This window comes from Ambystoma mexicanum, chromosome 11, assembly GCF_040938575.1.
Source record: "Ambystoma mexicanum isolate Mex_15411 chromosome 11, UKY_AmexF1_1, whole genome shotgun sequence".
Lineage (NCBI taxonomy): Eukaryota > Metazoa > Chordata > Amphibia > Caudata > Ambystomatidae > Ambystoma > Ambystoma mexicanum.
Genome location: NC_090934.1, coordinates 135,817,824 through 135,844,281, shown reverse-complemented (window position 1 = coordinate 135,844,281; position 26,458 = coordinate 135,817,824). Strand labels below are relative to the sequence as shown.

Genomic DNA, 26,458 nt, shown 5'->3' with positions numbered 1-26,458 from the left:
CACCACTTTTCCCAACGACAGAGGAGATCTCCCGCCGGAGAGTCTTCTTCCTTTGACTTGTGGGGATAACCAATTTCACTGTCTTTTCGCCTTCCCGACGCATCTCGTGGCCGCCTTGCCTGTGCCAAGCACCCCGGCAACCGGAATACCACGTTTTACCACGACCGCGAAATAAAGGGTAATACCTTTAACCTGAAAACTCTGCGGCTGGTTTCTTCGCTGGCAGTGCAACGACCTTCATCTTTCCTCCAAGTCGAGATCTTCTCTTCCCCTGGACGACGACGAGACTTGCACCCGCTGCCAGGAACAACTGCCACCGCTGGAGGATCCTTCCCACTTAAGGTACCGTGTCCCGCCTGGCTTCCCTTGCCACCGACTTTGCGGGGTAGATTTAGCCCCTGGCTTTCGAACCTGGGTTAGCCTGGGACACCCTGGCTAAACTTTTCTGAGCCTCTCTAAACTCTTTTCGAACTCTCTGCAAGACTTTCTAAGCCTAGTGTAACTGTGTGATCTTGGGCGCATTTGTGCTCTGCTCTCTCTAAGAGTGGGCCCAGCCTATGGACTTTGGCTCACAAGTGACTTTTGCTCTTCTGCCTTGCTAAAAGTGTTCCTAAATCCTAGAGTGGTGTATCTTTCCATATTCTGTCTTTTTCCCTCCCTTCTTCATAAATTTATTGGAGTGCCATCTATAGTTAAGCGCTCACCTCTGTATGGAAATAAGTGGTGTTAACTAAGACTTATCTGATAAGGAATAAGGGTTGTATATATTATAATAGTAACTGTGTTTCGAGTGTTTTACAATAAGAGTGCTAGTGTTTCAAACAGTGTGTTTTTAAATAAATAATTATATACTTTGATACCAAAGCTCTGGTCAGTGTTTGCTTGTATTATTGTGTCTGAGTGCCTATTGTGTATACTTTGCATACTGCCTAACTCTTCTTGAGAGAAGTCTGACTGCTCAGCCACAGCTACCAGGTAAATCTGGGTGGTACAGACTGCTACCAAGTGGGTTTACTGCTAACACCTGTAGTCCTAAATCTTTTGCAGTGTTCCCAAAGGGAACTGCGCAGGTTTCTGCCTAACACTTGTCTCGCCGGCCTTCGTTCTCTCGCTGCAGTGTTGGTTGAGGGACAACCTCTTGAAGGGGAAATCCTTCACCACTCCCGCAGTGGAAGCCACTCTGACTACAGACGCGTCTCTCACAGGGTGGGGAGCTCACCTGCTGCAACAAATAGTGCACCGAGTTTGGTCGTCAGACATAGCATCCAACCACATAAACCTGTTGGAACTGTTGGCGGTGTTCAAAGCACTAAAAGCTTTCCAGACACAACTGCAGGGGAAGACGGTCCCGATCCTCACAGACAGCACCACGGCCATGTACTATCTGAACAAATAAGGGGGCGCTCACTCTCCAGGGCTGTCCAAACTGTCCTAGAACATTTGGAAGAGGGCTCTCAGACGCAAAAGTTCCTGTTATCACAACATGTCCCAGGGGAGCTCAATCTTCTGGCAGACAAACGCAGTAGAGTCTTCCCGTTGCCGATGGGGTACGAATGCCGATTACACAGAGACATCATCTCCAATGTTTTTGCAGAATGGGGCTTCCCAGATATCGATCTGTTAGCAACGCTAGAGAACGCTCAATGCCAAGATTACGCCTCCAGGTACCCCAGAACCGTTCCAAGCGGAACGGACTCTGGATTGCATGGTCAGGGAAATTTGTCAACGCTTCCCCAACCCACCCCGACTCCCCTTCTCAACAAGATTGTGTACAAGATGCACCAGGAACCAGTCACAATGATACTGGTGGCCCCCATGTGGGCCCGCCAAACCCTGGTTTGCTCATCTGATGGAGATGTCCCTATCTCTTCCAGCCAAAATGCCTTGCCCGTACAACATGTCTCAAGACAGAGGGGAGACGCTTCACCCATGCCCGCAGACATTGAACTTAGTGGCCTGGCTCCTGAGGTTATAGAGTTTGGGCATCAGCAGCTCCCTCGGAGATGTATGGACATTCTCAGGGAGTCAAGAAAACCAAACACTAGGTATTGCTATTCCAGTAAATGGAAACGGTTTGTCATCTGGTGCAACTCAAAGAGCATTAACCCGATTAACTGCTCTCGCACACACATTGTTTTGCACCTAACTCATTTACTTGACTCAGGCCTGGTCTTTAACTCCCTAAAGGTTCTTGGCTGCGCTTTCAGCCTACACTACATCGCAACAGAAAGTGCCATGGTGGAAGATACCAGTTATTAAAGCTTTCATGGAGGGAGTGAAGAGAATCCACCCTCCCATTTCTAACCCGGCTCCCGGATGAGACCTAAATGTGGTGTTGACTAGGCTTATTGTGCTCCTTTCGAGCCCATGCACAATGCAAGTCTTAAAGAACTCACCTATAAGACTGCTTTTTAAATAGCTATTACCTCCATTAGGAGAGTAGGTGAACTACAAGCGCTCTCAATCCTAGATCCCTTTGTAACAGTTCACAAAGATAAGGTGGTTCTGCGCAGTCACTCTAGGTTTGTGCCCAAATTAATTTCCAAGTTCCATGTGAACCAGTCAATAGAACTACCAGCATTCTTTCAAAATCCTTCAAGCCTGGGAGAAAGAACCCTGCACACACTGGATGTACGCACAGATTGTCATGTTCTACAGGAACGAACTCGACCACTAAGAAAAACGAATCCGTTTTTCGTTTCAGTGGCGGCAGGAAGAGGAGGAGACGCAGTCTCCAAATCCACTATCTCTAGGTGGATTGTCAAATGCATCACACTCTGCTACAGTCTTGCTAAGAGAGAGCTGCCCTTCAAGCCTAGAGCACATTCTACTCGAGGCACTGGGGCGTCCATAGCATTCTTTGCAAATGTTCCCCATGAGTCCATTTGCAAAGCGGCAACCTGGAGTTCTGTACACACCTTCACAAAACACTATTGCCTAGACACTCATTCTAGGTCTGATTCTCAGGTGGGACAGGCAGTACTAAGCCATCTTTTCACTACTGTTCCTTCTCACAACCCACCTCCACCTCCGGGTACTGCTCGCTAATTTATGCACAGCACGTGATTCTAAACAGATTAACAAACATCAGAAGATATGCGTTACTTACCGTTAAAGAATTTCTGATGATTGTATCTGCTTAGATTCTCACGTGCCCACCCTTTCTCCCCGCTCGGATGGAAGGAACATAGACGTCTTACCACTTTCTCTCTTTTCTGTACTCACTCACGATAGTCATAAGGCTCCCTCTCGGCAGAAAAAATACAATCTGAGGGACCTCGATGCGTGAGGGATCGTGGGTACACTACACGCCACGTAGGGATAGTGTTACAGGTATGCCCATGTCGACATCCTCTTTCGATTCTCGAAAGACGAGATGCAATACTCTGCGGTTACCACTGGATGTTGGACCATATGCACAGCATATGAATCTAAGCAGATACAACCATCAGAAATGCTTTTATGGTAAGTAATACATATCTTGTGGGATATGCTGGACACCGATTGGGCCATGGCTGTTACCAAACAGACCTTGTCCAGGTGGATTATCCTCACCATTACGTAGTGTTACCGATTTGCGGGTAAGGACCCTCCTGAAGGGTTGCGAGCTCATTCTCCTAGGAGCGTGGCTACTTCCACAGCCCTCCAGCGGGGGGGGTTCCTATTAGGAATATTTGTGATGCAGCCACATGGGCTTCAATCCACACCTTTGTTAAACATTAATTCCTGGATACAATTCATGGTCAGGATATGGCCTTTGGGAAGGTGGTTCTTTATTCCGCAATCTGATTGGGTACTCTAAATTCTTTTCCCCCCTCATCTACTGGTACTGCTTTGGGAGTCTGTCAAAGATGTGGAATACGTTGGAGGACGCACTCCATTCAAAGAACAAGTTCCTTACCAACTGGTAACGTTATTTCGACTGGATGTTCCTCCATTGTATTCCTCCCAGCCTGCCCCGCTGGAGAATTTCCTATGCGATTGCAGCTTACGTTTCCGCAAGGCTATGTGCAGTCAAGCAGGCATGGAAATGGTGGCACACGTTCTGAGGGAAAAAACGTAAACTGAGGCTGCGTGCGCCGTTTGTCTTATTTATAACATCCGATGATGTCGCCCTCGGCTGAGGCCTTCGAGGGGCATCGACCCAACGTCATAGATGCAGGACGCCGTCTACTGAAAAAGTTTCCGAAGTGCACAGCTGTGGACATTACATGTCAAAGATGTGGAATACGTTGGAGGAGCATCCAGTCGAAAGAACCTTACCAGTTGATAAGTAACTTGTTCTTCTGGTCCCAGCTTACATCCTTGCCAAGAGTGTCTGTTACAGATGTGGTTGACGGAGGCTTTTCAACCCGAGCCAATTTCAATTGTTGACTTCCTTTCCATTGATTGGCTCGGAGGTGACTCCAGCTCGAATCTAGGAGAAAGGACTCCTCATACAGTCATTCAACAGATCGTTGTTGGAGCCAAGACACCATTGAATAGGTGCATTCCGCTGAAGACCCGTAGCTCGTCATTGGAGACAATCGGCATTGTCTAATTCAACCATCTCGGCAAAGCCCTGCTCCTTTGCTGATCTCCAAGAGGCCTTCATCGGTGCTTCGATCCCTGGACCAGAGCAACAATTATTCTCGACCCAATCTCAATAATTCTGCCCTTGGAAGTGTCCTGGAACCATCCTGAGGGCTGATGAAGTTTCCTCCAGGGCTTCCTCGCTGTATCGGTCGCTGTTACGATTTCGGACCCCACAGACCCTCGACTTGTGGAACAAATGGCCTCCCCCTGCATTTGCAGCTCCAGCAGGAAGAGGGGCTTTGCAGGACCAGTTCCTTTGTTTCTGCCACAAGGATCGTCTTTCACTATTTGATTGCAGTAGCCATCGCTCTTTTCCACCTGCATCATGCCCTAGGGCTTCTCCAAGGCCGCCAACAATGTTCTGTTCCTTTCTTCAATGTGCCGTAACCTTCCAGCTGTCCAGTGCCAGGAACCGTCTCGTCAGAGCCTTAAATCCCAAAGCCGAAAGTGACCTCTGTACCCACGGCCCCTGGGCCGCCTCTGACGGAACCAAAGCACAAATAAGTGGGCCAAGCGAATTAAGGAGCCCCAGAAGTGGCCCTTGAGAATATGAGTACAGGTGGTGAGGTGAGTTTAACATAGCTGTTTCTACTCCAACCCCCAACCCCTCTCACACCTACATAGGGTTTAACAAGCGCAAAGTCCCACCCATATCTCTCCGTTGCCTGCCAGGGGTAGGTGCAGTTCTGTTCATGGATTCCTCCTTTGGGCTTCCTCTAGGGTGTTGGTTTTGGAAGAGGACCTCTTAAGAGCTTTGCTGCTTTGTTCTTAACTTCTAAGACACTTACAAACTGCTGTATGACTTTACCAACACTTGTTCAGTATACGTGAGACTTTAAGGGCACCAAGCCCCATCTCTTATAGCAAGGAAAGTGCTTTTAAAGTGTATAGAAGGCCGCGTATTGAGTTTCAACTCCTCTACCTTTACCTATTAGTTCAATACTTAGCTTACTTCTGTAGCCCTAAGCCCCCCTTTGCAGCGTCCCGTTTCCACTCTTTCTCTCTGCTGGCACCCAAGCTTTGGAACTCGCACCCCCTCGATTTTGGATCCTCACCATAGTTACCTTTTCTGTACTCGCCTCAAATCATTTCTCCTTAACTATTACTCTTAGCTCGGACTCTTTGCACTTCTCTGTTATCGTCCCCATGTGCTTTCTGTATTATAATACTTGAATGATGTACCGTTTGCTGAACGTGTTTTGTGCTGCGCTTTTATAAATGAATAAAATACAAATAACCTGTCTTTTTATTCACTTTCATTTGCTACACTATTGTGTCCTATTGCTCTTCTTACTCTGTTTAAAAGTGAAGTGTTGGCGTTTTGTAGCCAGAGTCCCCCGAAAGTGAATGAACAAATATTAGTATATCTTTAGTGAAGCCACAGGGCTGATTATTGAAAATCCATCTCAACAGGCCACAAGAAACAAGATATTAATTACAGGACTAAAACAAAACGTACATAAAACATTTAAACACCACTAAATACAACAAAAGACCGTATCAAATGCATGACATCGTTTTACATAAACTTGAATTCACAGATTCTCAAAAAGCGATATAGAAACTTGACAGTAACAAACAATAAAACAATATTTTCACAGCTGTTACATAAAATCTATACAAGACCTAAGAGCAAGATGAGGAAACGGATCAATGTTGCCAGCTCAATCCGTATTTATGATTGACAAGTTTCTATAGAACGTCTCATGAGTATTGGAACATATATTTGTTTTTGAAAAAATACTAACTACACATTAGTAAAAAGTCTAAGACCTTTGAATAACTAGTTGAATAATGAAGAATGTACACATTACTTGGCAAATGCATCATTTTGGAAATACAGTCCATTTTCATAGACAACTAATACATTTAAGCGACAACAAAAAGGGCCCCAAACACATAATGTACATGGCCCGTGTGGGCTTTAAACTATTTACAAAAACGATGAAGCCACTTTACGAAGCACGAACATTACTCAAATAACTATTACTATGTGTGACACTTATGGGATTTTTCTCTCTCAGGAGGATCTACAACAACGTTAAGCCCATTGGATATTTCACATGGGAGAAATGTCCATTTGCGTAACAGTTGGGTCGTGTCCACAAGGACAATCCAGTACTGAAATGATAGGAAATTCTCCCCTAAATAAGAGAAGCATCAGCAACCCCAGACACACCTTTCAGCCTCGTTGGGCCTCATCAGTGAGGTAAAGCTGAGCCTCTCTTACTAGAGGTCTGCGTCTGGATTACCCTTAGTAAGTTAGGGTTAAACCCTACATTTTATAAAAAATGTTGGAGCGCCTGTACCGAGAACAAACATAGCAGAAATAAACTGTGTTGTGGGATGTTTCTGACTCTGAAGGGTGTACAGCCACGTTTTTGCTCACTGTAGCCTACAGAGGAGGAATTTCTTAAGACTATGTCAGTTGATGAAGTGCATATTTGCCTTATCGAATACACCTTAGGAGTGGTTCTCTTTGAACTAAGACATCTCCTTATCAGAATACAACTGACAGTAGGTTCAAATTGCAGGGTACAATGTGAGTAAGTTGGTTGGCTCTTCTAAGGTAAGGCTGGTACAGATCTCTACATGGATGGCATGATCAGTAGCAGTGGTGATTACAAGGCCTCCTGCATTCAAAAGATATTCTGTGGACCTAAAACGAAATAGTTTTTAAAGATTAATGTTTTGTTTAATCCACTAGACGCTGCACCTACGAAACAACTCAATAGGCAAGAGGTTCAGTCACTAATGTATAGTGATATAGTAAGTGCGGCGCCAACTACAAAATATGAGTAGAGAAGTAGTTTTTTTTCCAGAGCAGGGAACCAGCCTGCACTTAGCAGATTTGATATCCCTGCAGCACTAGCGGAGAGGAAGTCTGTATATAATTGGAGGGACGCGTTACATCCCAAGCAGTATGTGAAGGAGGGAAGTAGCCATTACCTCAGAGTGGGTTTAGATAAAATAAGAGGCACAGGAGGTGCATTGTGGGCGTCAGATTAGATGAGCGAGCGAGGAGATTGCATTCAGACATTGGTGAAATGAAGCATGTGCACAAGGTGATGATGATGAGGGTGGAAAGGAGAGGAAAATGCCAATGGGGAAAGTTGAGGCTATCCTGTGCTGCAAATGGGATGAAGCTAGAAGTGAGGAGTTCTGATGGGATTCACATGCTAATTTTTTCATTTTCATTAGTTGTCTCAAACAAGGAAGCACAACATGCGTTCTTTGCAAAGCACCATGAGCATGGTTTTCCTCTTTAAGTTTAGACATTGTGATCAATCTGTCCTAATAGTATTTTTAGAAATTAATTATGCATCACCTCGTTTAAAGCAAACTATTGTTAATGTGCTAATAATAAAATCTTCAGTAACATGACTGAAACAGGTAATTTCTTTTCATCGCAGTGGTGTGCACATTCACTGTTAAGTGCTCATTTGTTTTTCTGGAAAATCATTGTTTATACTCTGTTATTTCTTTATTATGTACTCTGTGATGATCACATAGTTAGCTAATTAATTTGATACTGGCAGTATAATTCCACTCTATTGAAGCACGGTGGAAAACAATTGGGAACCTCTTACTGCTGCATGCTTCAGAGACAGGTGGCTTGCGGACTGTAATTGTAACTCAAGTACATTATTCATGCTTCTTTTTTTTCATATGAGTTAATGAATTAAACATTCTTATATCCCATTGTAAACAGCTGCTGTGAAATGAAATGCAATCAGTGAAACCTAATTGATTCAAGCATACCTCTAGTTACTTTTTTATTAACTGTTTTCTTTCAATGTTTTACAGGCTCATGGACAGGATCTTACCACAATTTCACCAGCAAGTATCTTTGAGTCCTTGTTTCAGAGCCCTAACAATTGTGCAATCCATGAGGACTCTCAAGGGACAGGTACTGAGGCGGGTTGGGCAGCAATCAATTGTCATAGTATATTACATAATTTGTTTAGAACTGTAAAAGGACAGTGTCACAAATAATAAAATGTCTATTGAATTTATCTGCCATTTCTCTCAAAAGTATTTTGTTAATGTAGTCATCGGTTTGACTTTACATTGCACAAGGCAGATCGTCAGGAGAGAAGGGTGAGGAGTTTAAAAAAAGAGGGCGAGTTCTATTTAGTGGGGAGAGCATATCAGACGTGGCTCATATAAATGAAAAAGCTTTGCCTACTTGTGCAATTGTATGGACTTTTGGGATGTGGAATTGTTAGATAAGATTTTCATAAATGTGATAAATCTTCCTGACCTGTATCAACCCCATAACATTTTACTTGGACTTGGTGACCATTTTTCCCATGTATGTAGGTGAGTGGGGAATCGTTTTCTCCTCTCACCTAGTCTTTTGCTCTTTTTATGGGTGACCTTTGTATGTCTGTCGTATGGATTTATATTTCCCTATAACGTTTAGGCTGCATGTAATCTACTATGGCAGCACCAAGCATTTAAATGCAGTGGTGCTGGGTTGCCTTTGGGCTTTCCTTTCTTATTTCTCTTTATATCTTGGGTGAACTACTGTTCCCAATGAGTAAAGTGGGATTCCCATCCCCTTGACATTTTATATAGCGGGCCAGCACATCCCACCTTATGTGGAGTGCTGAGCAGATACTGTATCCACTTTCTCACTTACTCTGTAACATTTATGTTACAATTGCAAGTTTACTGGAATGGCTGGTGGCAGTGAAACTACTTTAATGACTTTGTCATTATTACTCGCAGGCTGTCAAATTAGCCACAGTAATGCACAGGAGAGTCACCATTCTAATAGAATGGTGGGCTCCTTATTGTATTGCCATATCTCATTTGCTTGTTTCATATGTCTTCTCCCATCCTAGGCAGAAAGATCTTGGATGACGTTTTGTCTTCGGTGGGAATCCTTTGTATTCCCTGCTGAGGCTCCAGAGTGTCTGTGAAGGCAGGAAGTGAGGGAGGAGTCCTCAACCCTGCAGCCCTTTGTCTTCCACCTTGCCTGAAAGGAACCAGTTCCCACTGGGGGGCTGGCTGTCCTGAATGGACAGCCACATCGCCCCTTTCTGCAAACTGCAGGGAGAGTTTACAGAAGTTATGCTGTGGTTGCTGTATAGATCCAGGAAGCTCCTGGCAAGTCAACCACTGGAACCAAATTCGCAGAGGAACATGAAGAAACAGCTGTAACTGATTCCAGCGACCAGAGAGCCTGCTGTGTAACTGGAGCCCGATGTAAACCTTCCTCTAATCGACCTGGGGGTCCCGAATGCAACAACTCCTACCCAGAGGCTGAGGAGATCCACTAGTCTTAAGCAGACCTGCAAAATTAGCCATTCCTCGACATGCTCTGACCTTGCTGTGCTGCAAACCGCCAATACCCTGGGACCTTGAGCCTGAGTGCAGTGCAACGTCTTTCGAAATCCGTTTTTGTCAGACCGAGAGAGTGAAGAGAGCCTGACCGTTGATTTTTGGTTCCTGTAAAAGGGCCCCAAATCTACCGAGCCGCGAGAAGCAGTGAATAATTTTTTGTTGGAAGCCTCCTCTGGCGATTGCTGCTGCAAGTTCCCATCCAGTGTCCTTTTTTTTGTCTCCAGATCAAGACTCTAGGGACCAGATCCTGTGCTGCTGCATCCTGAAGGCATCCACCCAGAAGCTCTTCTTTTCTGCTGAGTACCTCGGTTTTCTTGGGTAATACTTACCTTGGGTCATGTGAGAATTCTGTGAGGCTGAGTGGGTGATTCAAGTGTCTGGGAGTTTGCCATGCCATTCGCTCCGGCCTAATGCTGGAACGCATATAGTCTACTGTGAAGACCCTGAAAACTTTGAAATAACTCTGAGGTTAATACTTACTTGTTGAAGATATCCTCTGGAACTCTGACTTTCCTGCAACTGAACCCTATCCTGACCTGCCTACAGCTGGCTCCTAGACCACTAGGGTCCCACTTCTGCCTCTGAGAAGGCTCATGGTATAGACCAGAGAAGGACTCTAAAGCGTCGGTCTTGAAAACTATGAGTGTAAAAGTACTTACTTGTAAATGAGTACGTACTGTAAATGTATCTCTGAAATTGTCACGACCATGTCCCCACCGAGCGTCCACAGGGCCCTAAAGACTCTGTTCGGCCCCCCTCAAATCCCTTGGAGCCAGTCCTGGCGCTGTTGGCATCGGAGACACATGCTGGGACGGGGTTTCCATGGGCAATGGACAAGCATGGCCGCCCCCATGCGGAACACTGGGGAACTACATTCGGCGGTCTAGCATTGTTAGGGAGAATTCTCTGTTTAGGCTGAATTTCCCTACCTAGTGAGTCCCCCAGCAGCTTTGCTGGATTTCTGGGGTTTATTTTTTTCTCCTGCCAAGAGTGAGACTCTTTTAACCCTCACTCTTGGACATGTTGAACTGTGTGATCTTGGACAAACCTTGTGTTGAATGGGCTATGGGGTCTTTTACTCCATAGGGCCTCATGTATTTTTGTGATGTGGGTTACACAGCACCCTCTGTGCAGTAACCCAGGGGTGTCCTAGGGACTCCCCAACATAGACTCCATACCCTGGGACTGACTACTGTCTCCCAGGGCATGTAAAGTCACCAAAGACTTTATTAGTCTTGAATCCTGAACAGAACCAGTACAAACCATCATATTGTGGACGTACTGGCTGGGGCAATTCGATTGCCCCAGGGTCTGTTAGTCGAGGGGGCACGTCTCCGTCCCCCCTGATCGAGTTTTGGCTGGTGGCAGTGGAAACTACTTTTTATATTCGACCGCGAATATTTCCCTATGGGATTTCCCATTGTTTTAGGCTAACACATTTAATTATTTATTTACGGTAGCCTTAAACATACCGCCGGTTTATATATTTATTATAACTCCGGTCGGGTTATTTTGCCAAAACTTGATCCTAAAATGGCGTTGGTATTCACCTCTGTAATTCTGACCCAAAGTGGAGCCCTTTGTCCCACTTTTGGCGGGCTTCTCCACAGAAGCCCTCCAAAGTGGTGCCACTCTGTCTGGGGTACTTAGGAGGGGTGGAGGGGAATTTAGGCACCCTGGACTGAGTTACCCTGGTAACTCAAGTCGCACTCCATCCTGATTGGCCCAAGTGGTGAGCCGCCCGGCTCACCACTTAGCATGTTTGAGTGACAGCTAGGCTGGGTGAATGGGGGTTTGCTGCATAAAAGCAGGGCTTTGGGGACTGGAACTTCAGAAGTCGCCACAGGACCAAGAATCCGACGAGGGAAGAGCTGAGCCGACCTGCTTCGACGACACCAACCGGTGGAGCCCTGCTGAACCGTCTCACCACTTTTCCCAACGACCGAGGAGAACTCTTAACGGAGTGGCTCCTTCCCTTGACTGGTGGGGACAACCAGTTTTCGCCTTCTTTCCGCTTCTTCGGAGTATCTCGTGGCCGCCTTGCCTGTGCCAAGCACCCCGGCAACCGGAATACCACACTTTACCCCCAAACCGCGAAAGTCGGTACCAACCCTTTAACCGCAGGACTCCGCGGCTGGTTTCTTCCCGGGCAGTGCTACGACCTTTCTCTTCTGCTCTTCAGCGAGATATTCTTCTCCCCTGACCGACGTCGAGCCTTGCTGTCACTGCCTGGAACAACTGCCACCGCTGGAGGATCCTTTCCGCTTGAGGTACTGTGTTCCGCCTGGCTTCCCTTGCCACCGACTGTACGGGGTAGATTTAGTCCCCGGCTTTCGAACCTGGGAGTGCCTGGGACACTTCGGCTAAACTTTCTGAGCCACTCTAAACTCTTTTTGACTCTTTGCAAGACTTTGAATCCCTAACTAACAGTGTGATCTTGGGCACATTTTCGCTCCGGCTGCTCTAAGAGTGGGCCCTGCCTAGTGACTTTTGCTCACCTGTGACTTTGTTCTTCTTTAAGCCTATTGCAAGTGTTCTGGACCTTAGAGTGGTGTGTTTAACCTATTTCTGCTTTTTCTCTCCCTTTCTTGGAAACTACTAGAGTGTCATCTAACGTTAAGCACTCACCTCTGTTTTAATTAAGTGGTGTTAACCTAGAGTTGTCTAGATAGTAGAAAGGATTGAATCTACTTTCATTATAACTGTGTTGAAGTGTTTTTACCATATTCTTTGCTAGAGTGTTTCTACTTATGTGTGTTTTTAAATAAATAACTATATTCTTTTGAAACCAAGCTCTGGTCAGTGTTTGCTTGTGCTATTGTGTTTTGGTACCTATTGTGTATACTTTGCATACTGCCTAACTCTTCTTGAGAGAAGTCTGACTGCTCAGCCACAGCTACCAGGTAAATCTGGGTGGTGCAGACTGCTACCAAAGGGGTTTACTGATATACCTGTAGTCTTAAATCTTTTGCAGTGTTCCCCAAGGGAACTGCACAGGTTTCTGCCTAACAAGCATCTAGGGCGGGGTTCACCTCGAAGGTACCTGGGATACCTGCTGGCTATTTAAACCACGCCCGATTGAAGGCATGCGCTTTGCGTTATTCTGCTTTAGCAGCGTGACGTTCACCGGGTCCTGCTCAGCATCCTAGCCTGCAAGGGCGAGAAAAAGGCAAGAAGCATTTCCAACGTACCTGTTCCACAGCATCCTCCGGCTGCTGAGACCATCCAACCCTCACCATCTTCCTCTGGCTCCATCCCTGTCATCGTGCGAGCAGCCTACCAGTCCGCCAGGAGGGCCATCTTCTCCGAGACCTGTCCGCTCCTGTGGTTTCTGGAGAACCACTCCTCGTTTATTCTTCTCGACCTGATATGATATGATATGGCATTTGTAACGCGCCTATACACAAGTGTTTCAAGGCGCGAAAAGAAGACAATAGCACAGGTTAGCCATTGGCAAGGATGCTCTTTGCACCGCTTGGCGTTTCATCTTACCTTTTCACTCCCAGCTGTGGCCTCCGCCTCCAACACCTGCAAGAAAAGGGGAGAAGGTTATTTGTGCTTACATCACCTAAGACATTCTCTCAACTTCATCTACAAAGACTGACCTGAAAGTGCGGAGTCGCAGCCGGTCTGGACTCCGGCCCTTGCCAGTGAAGAAACTCGGCAGTACGGTGCCATTGACGACGCGCCCCTGCCCAGCGCGGCAGGATGGAGAGCGCACCTTTATAGAAACCAAGGTGAGAGACGTCCCAGGGGAACCGCAAGGGAATCGGGAGCCTGGGAGGCGGGTTGCCAGGGAAAGAACAACAGTTAAGCTTCATCTCCTGTCTCCTAGAGCCAACCCTCGACATCATGAACTCCAGGGAAGGGGAAGGGACCGAAGAGTATCCCGGCCAGTCGAGAAGGCGTCCCCGTGGATACAAGGTGAGCGTTATAGAACGCGAAACCCAAACTTAATTATTCACTTGGGCGCCGAGTATGGAAACCTCTGAAACAGACCAGTTAGCCCAGTTGTTGGGGCAGTTACGCGCGGAGGTCCACTCTGCGCGGCAGGAAACTAATGCCTTGCGAAGGGAACTAATTGTGGCCAAGGAAAGGACAGATGACCTCGGGAGGCAACTCCTCCAGTCACAAGCAGGCCATGCCCCATTGCCCAGAATGACTCGGTCCTCATCGGCCTCAGCGAGCAACCCGGTCCAGATCAACCTCCCTGGGGCAGTACCTCTAGCGCCTCTGGAACGTTTTTCAGGGGACCACCGACGATCTACTACCTTCATGAACCAGTGTCTTCTCCATTTCTGTGCAGGCCTGGGGCGTTCCCCACGGACCAAGCTCGTGTGGCCTTCGTTTTATCGTATCTTAGTGGAAGTGCGGCAGATTGGTCGATACCATTTATTAGTCGGAACGACCGTCTGTAACAGGATTTCGATGGGATTCAACGGGAACTGGAAAAGCTCTTCGCCCGACACCACCATGGACAGTTTCTCGATAATGAACTCTTGTCTCTTCGTCAAGGGAGCCAGGATCTATTGATTTGCATCGCAAATTTCAATAGAATGGTGGTCGAGGCAAATTGGCCAGAGGACAAACAGACCACACTATTCCACCGGGGGCTTCGCGGGGAGCTAAAAGACGTTTCGGCCCAAGTAGTGGATCCACCCCGGGATTGTGCTGAGTTCATTAGTCTGGTGGTACAATTGGACCGTCGACTGCAAGACAGAAAGAACGACCGTGGGAAGCCGGATTTGTGCCCCTTAGTCCTGCGACCCAAGGATCAAACCCCACGAGGACCCCACGGGACCAGCAAACCTATGCAGATAGGGGGAGGGGGTCAGGCCTCCCCTAACCAAAGCAGAGCGAGAAAAAAGGAGGGACTTGCAATTGTGCCTGTATTGTGGAAAAGCAGGTCACTTCTTAAAGGAATGCATGGTCAAGCAACCCCAAAGGGTTGTGGGAGCCACGGATAAAGAAACCCCTGACGAGGAATCTGGAAACAAGCAAGCACGGCAATTGTAGGGATCCAATTGTCGAGTGAAGAAGTCCAGCTACAGACCTCCCATTTTGCGCTACCTGTGATCTTAATTCCCCATTAGCTGCCGTCCAAAAAGCACTTGTTGGAGGCCTACATCGACAGCGGTGCTGTGGGAAACTACATAGATCAAGACCTTGCAGCAAAGATGGGGCTAGTCCTTTGCCCTAAACCAACCGCGGAAACTGTAACCACCATCGACGGCACTGAGATTGCCTCGGGCCCTGTGTCAGAATGCACCACCGAGTTCAACCTCCTGTGCGAAGATGGGCATCGCGAAATCATCCCCTTCGATCTGATTAAAGCCCCCGAATTCCGGCTGATCCTGAGATTGCCATGGCTGGTCGCTCATAATCCATGAATCAACTGGCGAACTCGCGAACTGGTTTTTGGCCATAGCTGCACATACACCTGTTACCCGAGGGGTCGGAAGGCTAAACACACAAGTTCTCCAGTTCGGGAGGGAACGGCCCATTCCCTCAGAGGGATCGCTACCCTACCGATTCATTACTAAGACTTACAGGATGTGTTCCAAAAGGCGCAGGCTAATACACTGCCCTCCAACAGACCCTATGACTGCCAAATCGATCTGCTACCTGGAGCTCAAATTCCTTGTGGGCGCTCACTGAGCCCGAGAACCAACACCTGAAAACTTACCTGAAACAGTACCCGGCCAACGGTTTCATCCGCCCATCCAAGTCATCGGCCACGGTGCCGTTGTTCTTCGTGCCAAAAAAGGAAGGCGATTTGAGAACGTGTATTGACTACTGTGCACTGAACCAAGTAACTATCAAAAATCGCTACCCTCTGCCTTTGATCCCGGATTTACTGGACCAGGTTAAGGAAGCCCAGATCTATACTAAGTTGGACCTGAGAGGGGCCTATCATCTGGTATGCATAAAAGAAGGGGACGAGTGGAAGACGGCATTTCATACCAAGTACAGCCTGTTTGTGATGCTGGAAATGCATTGGAGGTACTGGGCCTCCCTGTCCTTGTCCTGTAGTCCTTTTTCATTGTGTTCCGTATTGTTTTCTGCCCAGAAATCCATGTGGGACTCCTGGCAGTGCAGCGCTTTCTGTTTTTGGTTTGGTGTACAGAACCATGGGATACCCTTATGGCACCCATGGGTGGGGGTACAACCCTGTACCCCTAATGTATGTTTTTGGGCACCTGTGGGTGGCCCACAGAGCAGGATATGGGCAGCTCAATGCTGAATTTGACAGGTGCTCGGAGTATCCTCCATTTTGGGATACCCAGGCCCTGCCATTGGAATCAGTTGATTCCTGATGGAAAACAAGATGGCACCTGTGGCCTCTTGCTTTCTATTGCCTGTTACCTTTTTTTCCCAAAGTCCTGGGAAGCCTGGACTCTGTCCCTTCCCCCTGACTGGCTGTTGGGTGGAAGCTCCATATATGGTGTTGTTGTGAAGTCCAGTCCAGACTGGCTGGAGCCTTCCCAGTGACTGTATGTTGTGGGTACACCCTGTGGGTGGGACCTGGGTGAATGGAGTGTGTAACCAATATGCACTTCTTGTTGTGGCTGTCTGGTTTCGGGTATGAGAGACGAAGACTGAGACGGCCCTGCCCGAAACTGGCCTGAATGCAGTGTGTAGTGTTGAATGGGTGGATACTTGTCCCAATCCACATTCCTTGTTGTGAGTGTCTGAGAGGGAGGAGGATGGCCTGAATGCACTGTGTGCCTGATTGGCTGACTGACTGCATGAATGCCCTTCTGTATGATTGGCTGCTGAGTGTGAACCAGCAGTGTGGATGAGAGACAGGATAGTATATCTGGAGACCTCTTCCCACTGGAAATTGTTCAGAATCTGTGTCTACACTTGAAGAGTAACTGGAACTGCTGATCCTCAACGCCCAGCTGGAAGAAGACTTGCTGTTGCATTTGCTTCGACCTGATCTGACAGCTGCCGAATTCGTTGAAGACTTATCCGAGAGAGGACCCGTTAAGGCGCCCTCTTCCGGTGCTCCGAGGGACCATCGAGCACCGCTAACCTTCGCCGAAGCTCCCTGGAAGTCAGACCCTCGAAAGGCTGCCGACCCGAGACGGGACCGCAGAGGAGAACGAAGTGATGCACCCTGACATCGCTGCCGTCGCCCAGGGTTCGGAGTATCGCCCTAACCACTGGAGGCCCGTCAAAGCCATGTTGCCCCAGAAGAGGGGATCGCTTGACGCCGTACGGTGACGACCGGAGCCGTACGCTCCTTTGCCCAAGACTGTTGAATCAAAGGACTCCCTTGTCCACACCGATAACCACTTTGTCCTGCCGGAGAAAGTGGAGGCCGCCACTGTGCCGAGGAGATCCGCCGGTGGGTTTCCCGCCACCTGAAGGCCACAAAGACTTCGACGACTCAACGCCCTTGCTGTGCCACAGTTCTTCGGAAACTCTTTGCGGTCCAGAACTATCAAACGCTGAGGTACCCTGCACACTTCATCCTGGCAGGACGTCGCCGACGGCACCTCCTGGATCGACGCCGTAGTCTCTGAGGTAAGCAATAACTCCTAAAACACTTGTTATACTTTTCAAAACAGAATCCTTTACTTATCCAGTCCTTCCCTATTCTATTGTATGAGTTCACTCAGCGGCAGAAGAGGGACCGTAGTGGTCTAAGTTCCAGCTGTAGGCAGGGTGAGATAGGGTTTTGTTGTAGGCAAAAGTAGAGTTCCTGTGGAAGACTGTTCAAACAAGTAAGTAGTTCACTTTAAAGTTAGTTAGGTTGCAGGGACTTCTGAGAAGACACTCTAGGAGGATTCCAGTAGTGGGCCTGCGTGAACTGGATGACAAGACTCCCAAAATAAGAACACCCCAGAAAAACACTTTAAGAACACTTTACAGAAAAAACAAAGGCTTACTGTAGGTAAATACCCCAGCCAACACAGTACCTTAGCACGGAAGAAGAGTTGCAGCAAGAAGACTTCAGGATCTGCAGCCAAAAACCCGGTTGTTGAATTCCTTTATTATGAAGACTGAATACAGGATACTGGAAAGGCTTTTGCAGCAGTGATCACTGGGAAGGCTCTAGGCAAGAGATTATTTGTGGCTGGTTGTGGGTCTGTGGTTTTGGTGCCCTTTTCAGGAGCCAGAAGAAGATAGAATATCGCTGATTGGATTTGCGTTGCTAATCTGATCCAGCACTCTGGTGAGGGGGATTTCAAGGACTGGAATCGCGTCTCTGGAGGTCCAGCAGGATGCCACGAAAGTTTCAGCTCGGTTTGGAAGACCATGCAATGCACAATAGCTCGAGGTCCCAGGGTATTGGTGTATTGCAGCCTGCAAAGTTGCAGCACGGTGTGGGATGACTCAAAATGCAGGTCTTCTTGAGTCTAGTGGATCTCACAAGGCTCTGGATCGGGGTAGTCATTTTCGGAGGCCCCCTGGTCTCTTGGAACGAATGGTACCGGCAGGCTCTGGTTACACAGCAGGCTCTCCAGTCGCTGGAAATAGTCTCAGCCGTGTTTTCTTCATCTTCCTCTTGTCATTCCGTTCCAGTTGTCGACTTCCTCTTCAGTTTCCAGGATGGCACTTTTATGCAGGAAACCAGCCAACAAAACAGACGTGCAACATTCAACATTCAAACTTGTGAGGTTGGCAGTCTTTTCAGAGCAGTCAGCCTCCCAGTTTGAAATGGATTCTCGCAGTCAGGGTGTAAGACAAAGGGCTGCAGAGTTTTGGACTCACTGTCTACCTTCACAGACGCTCTGGAGCCTGTGCGTGCTTCACTGAGGTCTCCCACCGAAGATTGGAATTACACAAAGGACTTTCCACCCTGGAGGGCAGAGGAAGATCCAAGAAAGAACAAGGAACGCTAAAATGGCAAAAAAAGACGGGGGTCATTTTGGTAAACCGCCCACAGGAAAAGGTGCACCGATTTAGAGAAAGGTTCACTTCCACCAGCCATTAAAGATAAGCTTGTCCGTGTAATAGAAATGATACAATGTATCCCCTTTCTCATTTTAAATGCATCTCCCCAGCACTCCACATAAGGTGGAGTGTGTTGGTCGCATCTAAATAAAGTTTAGACAGGATAAAATTGTCCTTTCTATCCTTGGTAACTGTAGTTCTCACAAGGGTAGCCAGAGAAAGTTAAAAGCGGAGCCCAAAGGGAAAGCCAGCAACAATAGGAAGTATGTGCCAAAAGATGTCAAAGATGATAAAATTAAGATCACACCCATAAAAAGAGTAAAAGAATCTGTGATTGTGGAAAAGGGTTCCCAATCACTGAGGTATAGGGAAAAATAATCTACCAGTAAAGCAAAAAGTTCTGGGGTTGACACAGGTCAGTAAGATATCATTGATATGCAAATCCTACCCAACAATTATGCAATATACTTAATAAGCATCATACTACACAATCGTACGCTACCCATTAATTGAGTAGTCTCTCTGGTGTTCACCTATGTATTGAAGAAGCCCCAAATACTGACTCGCAGTGCACCTGAAATCAGTGTGCAACTAATATCATGATGTGCCAGAATAGGGCATCTAGTCACCAAAGAAGTCCTTGCCCATTGGAACCCCGAAAACCGAATGGAAGAGGTAAACCCATCCACCTCGCACCAACCCAGAATGAACAATCTTGCAAAAAATAAAAAAGTTGAACATTTATTTGACTTCCACATGGGGGCTTCTCAGCAGCCTACCTTGTGTAGGGAAACCTTCAAGTGGACTAGATCCCAGTTAGTGAGGCACAGGTTAGTTGGCAGGCCACCTTCCTTGCAGGGCTACATTACTCTTATCGGGTACCTCAGCCAATTATTAGTGAGGTTGACTTGATACTATGGATGCATGTGGTGCTCTGAAACTACAAAGGTGAACTCTTCTGAAGGAATTAACAAAGCTGGCTCCATTGCCATCATCAAAAACAACCTCTGTACTGCTGATTACAGACAGTTTTCAGAGAGTCCAAATGTTCTTATTCAATACTGCTGGGACCACTGGAATGTACAGCAGACTGTGTACACCTTAACACACATGATTGGGAATGCTAGCGTTTGGATGGAAAATGGTACATTCATCAGAACTTCAAACATTGCAGGCCCTTCTCTTGTTGATGTAATATTCAACTTAATCATAACAAAAAAACTGCATGCTGCAAGAATTGATCTCCGTAGCTATGAACACAAATGTTTGACTCTGCTTAGTGTGGGGCTAAGTGGTATACATAGCAAATTTCTATAAATGTGCATTTGGCTGGCTCATCCGTTCAGACAATAACGTGATACGCATACTGAGTTCTCAAAGCGTGGCCAAATGACATAGCTAACTAACCTGATGGCTGGCTCCTGCAAAGTAGAAGAGTCACACATCACCTTCTTCACACCACATGATGTCCCATCACTGCCAATTCCCAGAGAGAAGCATTCTGCTTCAACAACGAGGTCTGCGGTAGTCGACGCAGAACATCTAAAGAGAGAAACGCTAGATGCGCCATCATACCGAGACATGTCCTAGTTCAGGAAGCTGCAATGCCACTCCCACCACTTTCAGCAATGAAAATAAACAGGCGACTGAGGAGATGAGACGCGAAGAGGTAGTTTGCCCCTGGCGCCCCTTAAAGGATAGTTCCGGGATTTTTTTTTTATTGTCCCTAGGGGTCGGCCATGTGTTTGTAAGCTTAAATCGGTAGATCGTAGAAAACTTTCCTATGGACCTTACCCGACTTTTCGCCCATTATCGCACTCGAAATCAGCCTCCATTTTGTGATAATCCTATCATTTCGCCCCATCGACCTGGCTCACCTGCCTTTTCGGCACTAAATCAAATCCCCCGCCCCTGAAACAGACTTCATCAAAACATTCATATTCCCCGCCTCTCCCCGTGACGTTACTGTGCTGCGTAGGCAAACGCGCCCAGGCGTCTTCTACGCGACTCCACACAGAACCCGGAAATCAACACAGATCAGCTCACAATACAGCGCGCCACAATTCGGAATATGAAACTGTACTTTGAAATCAAACCGCAAGATTGTACATTTGGTAAAGTACATTTATTTGACATCAAATGTTTAGAGAATATTCAGCGATTTGCATTTTTCTTTGCTCTCGATCCAAATTAGTTCGTCTTGAGGGAAGCAATGTCCGTGTGCAGTACACAGGGTCTTAGAGCATCTCACAATACAGCACCACAATTCGGAATGTGAAACCGTGGTTTAAAAGCAAACGGCAAGATTGTACATTTGGCAAAGTACATTTATTGGACATCAAATGTTTAGAGAATATTCAGCGATTTGCATTTTTATTTGCTCTCGATCCAAATTAGTTCGTCTTGAGGGAAGCAATGTCCGTGTGCAGTACACCGGGTCTTAGAGCATCTCACAATACAGCGCCACAATTCGGAATGTGAAACCGTGGTTTAAAAGCAAAAGGCAAGATTGTACATTTGGCAAAGTACATTTATTGGACATCAAATGTTTAGAGAATATTCAACGATTTGCATTTTTCTTTGCTCTCGATCCAAATTAGTTCGTCTTGAGGGAAGCAATGTCCGTGTGCAGTACACAGGGTGTTGGTTTACGATAACAATAAGCTCTTCGGTCGCACTGATAATCGCATGGCTGTTCCAACAACGAGGCACTAGGCCACCACAACGGTAGGCATGTTGCATCTAACCGTTAGTACCGCGTAAGGGCATACTTGTACTTAGCGATCGTCCCATAAAATGGTCAGGGTGGTAACGTTGTTCACGCGGAGAAGCAACTGGCGGCTGTAGAAGCCGTCCACCGGTGTCTGGTACTCGTGACACAGACAGTAGTGAATCACGTACCTAAAAACATAAAAAATGAAATTAGTCTCACCATCAGATCCTTATTAAAATTATTCATTTCATAGCTAGGACAGCGCTACTGGGTGTACACAAGTCTTTAAAGGCGTGGCGAGGCAGGGAGGGGGTGGGGGGAGGGGAGTACAAGGTAAGTAGCATAAAATAATAAATAAATAGGGCCAGCTGGTGGCAAGTGCAAGGTAAGTGCAGAACAAGTGCTGGGAAGGGGGGGGCTGTACGATACTGAGACAGTCCCCCAGTGCAGGGGTTGACAGGGAGGCAGTGCAGGTGGAGAGTGGAAGGGCCCAGGACCGAGGTCGCAGACAGTGGACCAGTTGTAGCAGGGGAGAGGGAGAGAGAAAGCAGAAGCAAAGTCGAAGGTTTTGAGGTGCTTCCGTAAACGGAGATGGTTCTCAAGAAAGGGTAGAAAACAATATGCCACATAGAACGAACAAGTACAACTGAACCCGTCTATAAAGCCACTGTATAGTAATTAAATTGCGGTATAAACTCATCAAAAGTTACTTACATTATATTTGCATTTTCCATTTTCTCTCTGTGTAGGGCAGAACCGAAAAACCACTCCTTCTATGCCGAGGTTACTTCTTCTAATGAACGTGGCTCATCGTTTCGTTTCTGAAATTTTATTCATTATCTTTTCTTAGTCTTTCGGGATGGTCCCGGCCTGTCAAGGTCAAATCACAATAGAACCTTATACTGGGTCGTGGGCCGTTCCGCCACCCGAGCAAAACATCAAAGCAGCTGACCTTCACTTTGAGCGAGCAGACATTTCTAGTTTGCTACAGTTAGTGTAAGGGCATCTTGTCTGCGTGCCTTTTTTTTTTTTTACTGTCCCTATGGGTCGGCCATGTGTTTGTAATACGGAAACATTCTATAATTTTTGTAAAAATGATTTATATTACTGTTTGGTTTAATTTAATGCGCAAATCAACAAGGTTCGAGAGACACATTGCATGTACACTGAGCAATGACTTTTATTTACACAATACATAGCTACACAGATGCAATGGGCCTGCAACATGAGGAGACTTGAGAGCAAAGTCACAGGTGACACCCGGGTGGTTCGCACTACTGCACGGTGAAGGGAGGGGCAAGGGTGGAGAGACACATTGCATGTACACTGAGCAATCACTTTTATTTACACAATACATAGCTACACATATGCAATGGGCCTGCAACATGAGGAGACTCGAGAGAACAGACAATCAAATTACAATCATTTAAACCGTGATGTGTATTTCTCAATGAGCTCTGCTTTAGGTGGACATGGAACAGAGGCAATGTTGGGTGGCAATGCAGTTGTCCCCTGCATAGGTTCGTTCACCACTCCATGTATGTGCCTATCGAGGACATCTACGATAAGTCTCTCAATAAACTCATATTGCATATCCTCAAACACTGGTTTGATCACCCATTGTTTACTTCTTTTAGTGAAGGCCTTATTGTAGCGAAGCGTCCCTAAAGTTCCGGTCGTCCTACTTTGTTGACGGCCAACATTATGGTTATGTGACAAGACCGCTAGAAGAGTCCGATTTATCATGCCTTCCATGCCAAAATGCAACCTTTTGGGCCTGTACTTTAGGCACATATTGTGGAACACCTCCAAATCTCCTGTGTGGCAGAATTCCGTGAGTCCCCTCAAATCTCTTGTTATAGTTTTATCAAATACAATCTTTTCAATGGCCTTGTGAGTGGGTGATGAAGGAATCAACCACTTCTTCTTCCGTGCCTCCTCTGTGGACAAATGGCCATGTTCACATTTGTGGAAATGTTCATTGGTCGACCATCGATGTACGTTGCTGCAGTGCAACATTACTGACCGCCATTTTTCCAGTAGAATTTCCAACGACCCTTCACATGTTTTTGAGCTCCACCAAAGATGGTTGCTGATTGACTTGGACCACTGTGAAATGCCTTGCGTATCTTTTTTTTTTCCTGCAGCCGACAATTTTTTATTGATTGTTTTTGCAAGATGCCATACGTCAAATTGGTGATTTATATTTTTGTACTCTTCTCTCATTGTCTTGGCAATTGAAACGTGTCTGTCCGTGCCTATCAGGTCGATCGCCATTCCCCGCGATTGTAGTTCTTGCAATGATGCTACAAAGCCAACTTTCTCCATGGCCACTGAGGATGTACTTTGTGACACCTGCACGACCACCGAACTCACAATTTTCTTACTTTCCATGTCCTGAAAGTGGTAGGTGCAGTACTTGGCTGAAAATCCTGGGCTGTCGCACTGTCCATCACCGGCTAGCCTGAAGCGTTTGCCCGCGAATGTACTTTCCATTGACATTTTTTCCATTCTCCAAGCTTCGCTGATGGCTGGAAATAGATAATCGGTTTGGTATTTGTAGAACTGAGTTTTCGCAATGAAATGGATTCCCACAAACTGAAAGAAATACTGTAACTTTTTAAAACTTGAACCACTAAAAAGTGCGGCCGCTGCACAAAGTAGATTGCCTGCTGGCAGTTGCCCCAGCATGGGTTGTGCAGACCATGCGAACGGATGATATTGTGTACAGGTGGCATGTATTTTAAGGTTAGTGCCTCGAATTGCACGAGTCACATTAATCAATGGCTCCCCACATACTTCCCCACCAACCCAATGCCCACATTTCATCATCATAATAATATCCATCAAACAGCTATCGAATACAATGAATTTGGCCTCCTTCCTTATACTGTCACTCTGCATCCCAGCTGGTTCGGCCTGTAACGTTGAGGACATGTCACTCACATGAAAGGTACAATCTCTGATATCGTCTTCCGCTATGCTGAGTGATATTGATGGTGTTTCATTGTCGTCCATTTCACTCTCTTCCACTGCAACAACTGTTCCTTGCCCGGAAATGGGAGAAAAAAACAATGTTTTCAACTTTCTCGCGCTCTTATTTTTTGCGGGTGTGGATTCTGTGAATTGATCTCCGACTGCATCCAAACTACCAGGAGGACATTCACTATCAATGGCTGGTGGCGGTATAGCTCCGTTGTCAATCACTTCATATTCTTCCCATTGGCACGATGCATCTCCAGTCTCAAGTCCCTGCCAAAAGGTTTGACAAGCAACATCTCTCGTTCGCTTCACTGTCTGTGTAGATCTAGTTCTTACACCCACTCGCAACTAGAGGACAGAATAGAAAAGGGATGTTCAGTTTAAACACAACTTACAGTATTGAACTATTGACAGTGAAAGACAACATAATATAGTGAACAGGACACTAACCTTCTTTTGCTTTCTTTTCTTTGAAACTTTCTTGCCTCGAACTTCAACATCTGGATGCTGTTGCTCTGACTCGTGTGTGCATGTCTCCACTTCCTCTCGCGCTGCAACGACTATATTTTCATGATAAGCACATCCATCACTCACTGACGCTCCATCGACTCCCTGAAACATAGAACTTTCATTAGTATGTATAATAATATTGAAAACACAAAATGTACTTGGGGACCAATACCCATACGTACATCTCAATAGCAAAACACGAATGAACGCATTGTGTAGAACATTCAAACGACAATAGTTCACGCATTGTTGATCTAGTTAGATGGAAATGTCAAGATCCATACCTCGGGCTCCGCATAGACTTCCATTGATGATATTATTGAAGATGATGCTTCAGCAACTCCCTGAAACACAGTAATTGCATTAGTATGGTTTTCTATTTTGTTAAAAAGAACATAAACTTTGTGCAGGCGTCAACGGCTCATCTAAATAGACCTGCACAATCTTTGATGAGTTGTCTAAAATAAAGAATGGATATCTAAATATGATTCGATTTGCTCCATCGTTGGAAGTGTCACCACCCAGAGATCTGCATCAACTACTAGGGGTGATGTTCTTGTAGAAGAAGCTCCGTCAGCTCCCTGAAACATAGTACTTGCGTTAATAAAGAAGGAAGTATAGCGGATGTAATCACGTCATTTGATCTCGCTTGATCGATCTGTCAGTATCCATACCTCGAAATGCATAAGAACATCAAGGGACGCTGTAACTGCGGTGCACACTTCTGCAAGCTGTTGCGCCGACCCGTAACTGCATGCTCCCCCTTCTTCTTGGACTAATGCTCCATCGACTCCCTGAAACATAGGACTTTCATTAGTAATGAACACAATATTGAAAAAAGAAGACACATAGGAGGGCGACGACAGAAGGACATACCAATGGCTAAAAACGAAAGAAACATTGTGTGTAACAATCACGCTACAAGAATGCAAGATCTGATGATCTCCATCGATGGAACTGTCCGGAAACGTACCTCGAGCATCTGAGTGACATCTACGGTTGTCGTCAATGCGTTGGACTCCTCAGCATCTCCCTGAAAGACAGTACTTGCATTATTTTGGATAACAATAATTATAACTGAAAACAAAGACTAGAGGACGAGTACTGTGGTGTACCATTAGGTAAAATAATTACACGATAAATTAAAACTATTGATTTACATGCCTAAAACAAGTCAGTGGCAGAATAGCTAAGTAAGATTACCCGATAGGCGCTTGAAGTGGCTGATGACTGCAATAACGACACGGATGGAGAATCTTCCGCCTTCATATTGAGTGGAGACATAAATGGGGAAATTATGGTTAGCTAATGCTACTCACACTACCGCAAGGCCGAGAGCTAAATCCGTAAACTTGACTCACCAGTGGAGGGATGTGGACGAATAGAGTGGGGATAGCGGTTGAGAGCAATTTTCGCCTC

General features: G+C 46.4%; 1 protein-coding gene across 1 annotated transcript in view; it reads left to right on the top strand.

The window, feature by feature from the left end:
• The window catches only part of MTF1 (metal regulatory transcription factor 1), a 407,863-nt gene that overhangs the window by 237,263 nt on the left and 144,142 nt on the right, over nucleotides 1-26,458 (top strand). Inside the window, exon 7 of the mRNA XM_069622657.1 lies at nucleotides 8,383-8,485. Coding sequence (XP_069478758.1) covers nucleotides 8,383-8,485 — 103 coding nt within the window. The remainder of the gene's footprint in view (nucleotides 1-8,382; nucleotides 8,486-26,458) is intronic.